Source organism: Triticum dicoccoides, chromosome 6A (genome assembly GCF_002162155.2).
Source record: "Triticum dicoccoides isolate Atlit2015 ecotype Zavitan chromosome 6A, WEW_v2.0, whole genome shotgun sequence".
Lineage (NCBI taxonomy): Eukaryota > Viridiplantae > Streptophyta > Magnoliopsida > Poales > Poaceae > Triticum > Triticum dicoccoides.
In genome coordinates this window covers 68,586,863-68,590,108 of record NC_041390.1, presented here as the reverse complement: position 1 = coordinate 68,590,108, position 3,246 = coordinate 68,586,863, and the positions used below count along the sequence as shown (strand labels likewise).

General features: G+C 56.8%; 1 protein-coding gene across 1 annotated transcript; it reads left to right on the top strand.

Annotated features, from left to right (window-relative positions):
- The first annotated feature begins 1,529 nt into the window (after window positions 1-1,529).
- On the top strand, window positions 1,530-2,984 carry LOC119315004 (bZIP transcription factor 11-like). The gene has a single exon (XM_037589675.1). It carries the CDS (start codon window positions 2,102-2,104, stop codon window positions 2,624-2,626), a length of 525 nt encoding a protein of 174 aa, XP_037445572.1. The 5' UTR covers window positions 1,530-2,101; the 3' UTR covers window positions 2,627-2,984.
- The last annotated feature ends 262 nt before the right edge of the window (window positions 2,985-3,246 follow it).

Below are 3,246 nucleotides of genomic sequence, written 5' to 3'. Positions count from 1 at the left end.
GCCTGCGCGGTTCCTGGTGCGATGGGTCCCTCCGTTAATGTCGAATGCCTGCAAGCGGGTGCAAGGGGATAAGGGTCCCTTCTCCGGCACTGATGGTACGTTGTCAAGTGAGAGCCTTGGGCTCCGAGGATTCATACCATTGACAGTTGCATGGCGTTGTCCCCTTCCGGTCTTCTCCATGGTTCTTCGCCTTCGATCGACAACTCTCGACCGACTTTGTCTTGCCGCTACCGGCAACGGTGTTCTTGTGGCCGGCTACCCATGCATGTGGGTCTGTTTCTACTGTTCCCCTTTGGTAGCTTGGGCGCCTTGGTCTAGGTTCCACTCTCTGTCAGCCGCCGATGTGGCACCTGTCGAGCCTGGGTGAAAGTGTTGTGGCCCTTTGCGGCGGCGGAGACGGGCCTAGTGTTGCTCATGTCTGGCCCTTTGGATGCAGTCCGCGGCACGATACATGCCAATGTTGCCCTCGTCCGGAGGCCTTCGTTAGGTCAGTTGGTTTTGGCGTAGCGGTGGTTAATGCCAACGGTGTTTGTTGTTGCCTTTGACTTGTTCCTCCTAGCACCTTGCATCTTCGTTCCGCTCAGTTTTCAATTTCTCTATACCGTGGTGTCTTTGTAATTCTGGCCGGTTGATGGCTATGTGTTAATTCAAAAAGTCGGACTACACCGAGCGGCTCTGCCAATGCATTTTTTCTGTAAAAATACCGTTAAAAAAAAGTACCTTGGCTGGCAACAGTTTTATGTGTTTCTTATATTCCTACAAATTTTCCAGGTTCCCACGAATCAAAAGAGGTCCTATAGTCCGTAAAAAAAGGATGACGAGGCTCGTGAGATTTGGAGCCGCCACCTGGTCCGTTGCTAGACTAGCACCGCCCGTGATTCAAATCGTAGCCCGCCGCCGGCAAGACCCGCGTGCCAGTCATCTTGAATACTACCATCTACATTCTGCGCTTGCAATTGATGCCGCGAAAGACGTGCGTCTTGGAGCCCAGACAGAGGCGGCGGATCAATGGCGGGCGGCCGCAGTAGACTCAGATTCTCTCCGCTTTCAAACCACCGCGCGCCGGGCCAGGGTAGCATAATTTTCACTTTTCACCGCCGGCCGGCTTTCGGCGCATCTTCCCGTGGCAGAGAGAGGCGCCGGCGCCGGTAAGTTCGAGAGGTTTCGACACGGAGGCCTCCTCTCTAGACGCGTCCGCCAGTCAGCACACGGGGCCTACCGCCTACCAGCTACAGCAGTGGCGCCGAGCCAAGTGAAGTGAACGCACCTGGGCGGCATGGGCGCGTGAGGCCAAGTGAGGTCAGCGTGATTTCCAGCTGAGCTGATTCAGCCTCGGATCCACTCCGACCGGCCGCACGTGCGACCGCGCTCCCCGCGCTCGTTCAGCCATTCCTGCATGCCCGCTCTGCTGTGCTGCCCATCGATCGGATTCCCATTCCCACCCTCCCCCCAGCGGAATCACATTCCCGTTCGTCCACACCCGAGCCACCGGCCGGCTCTATAAATCCCTCCCCGCTCCCTGCCCCAACACCCCCCTCCTCCTCCTCCCACTCTTCTTCCTCCTCCTCCACTCCAGCTCCCCTGCACCGCAGCGAGAGAGACAGAGTCAGTCTAGAGAGGGAAGAGAAGCAGGGAGAGGTCGGTGTCATCCATTGCCGCCTAGCTTGGTTGGTTGCTTCTCTTCCTTCCCGGAGGCAACCCAAGAAAGCGGAGCGCACATGCTTCCCCGGGTCCGCCTCAGAGTCCCCCGATGTCGCCGGTGATCAGCGAGATCCTACTCTCCGGGTTTATGATCAACTCCACACTCCGGCGCCGAACCCACCTCGTCCAGTCCTTCTCCGTCGTCTTCCTCTACTGGTTCTATGTCTTCTCATAAACTACTCGCCCCCATAGCCCTCCCCCTCCTCTCCCTCCTCCTCCTTTAGCCCTCCTGCTCATCCCTTCAAGCTCCCCTCGTCCCACACACTCGCTTACTCTCTCGTCGTCGTCGTCGCCTCTCTAGAGTCTAGAGTCAGTCCGTAGCTGGTAATCAAGTCGATCTTTGGTTCTTGCAACAACAACAAAGGAAAGCAGGGAGTGCCTGCCTGCTTGCTTGGCGGCGATGGCGTCCTCCAGCGGGAGCGGGAGCACGGGCTCGCTGTCGACGGCGGCGGCCATGGCGATGGCGGCCGCGTCGGGCACGGAGGAGGAGATGCGGGCGCTCATGGAGCAGCGCCGGGCCAAGCGGATGCTCTCCAACCGGGAGTCGGCGCGCCGCTCGCGGATGCGCAAGCAGCGCCACCTCGACGACCTCGCCGCGCAGGCGGCGCACCTGCGCCGCGAGAACGCGCACGTCGCCGCCGCGCTCGGCCTCACCGCGCGGGGCCTCCAGGCCGTCGACGCCGAGAACGCCGTCCTCCGCACCCAGGCCGCCGAGCTCGCCGCGCGCCTCCACTCGCTCAACGACATCATCGCCTGCATGAGCGCCAGCAACAACACCGCCGCCGCCGTCGCGCTCACCGTCGCCGCAGCAGCCACCGCCACCACCACCGACCCATTCCTCGGCGGCTTCGACGGCGCGTCGCTCGACGACTACCTCTTCAGATCCTCCCCCGAGATGTTCATGTTCCCAGCCCTGCAAAGCTAGCACCCACGCCACGGCCGTGGCAGCAGCACAAGAGCGAGCGCAGCAAAAGAGATCATCTTTTTTACCTGATGCTTCTGGTGTTTCAGGTTAATTAACTACTACAAACTCGGAGAGCAGTGGAGTTTTTACCGCACCCAACTAAGCTAGCTGCTGGGGTTAATTAGTTTATAATTATCATGTGTAATCTGAACTGGTGTGTGTACCAAGTGATGATGGTTCTTAAGCTTAGCATGCATGCATCACCATCGATCATGTGATCCCCTATGTAAGAAGGAAGAAGCAGTAAGCTCTCTCTCCCTGTGCTGTTGTTCAGACAAAGCAAGTGCCATATATAATTACTCTACTTACTTACTCATCATCTCATGATTTCCTTTTTTACTGCCATGAATGTATTTCTCTTATTTGTGTGTTTTTCCTTCTCTGGCTCTGAATTGTGATGTGCTCCGCTAAAGTGCCTTTTACTGCCATGAATAATGTCTTATTTCTGCTACCTTGGAGCAGCTTCTTTTCTTCTGTCTTTGAATTGTGATGTGCTCTGGTAAATAATCCCACTAGTTACTATCTTGCTCTGCATGCCTGGCTTAAACTAGTTTCACATTTTCATTTCATTTCAAAAAAAA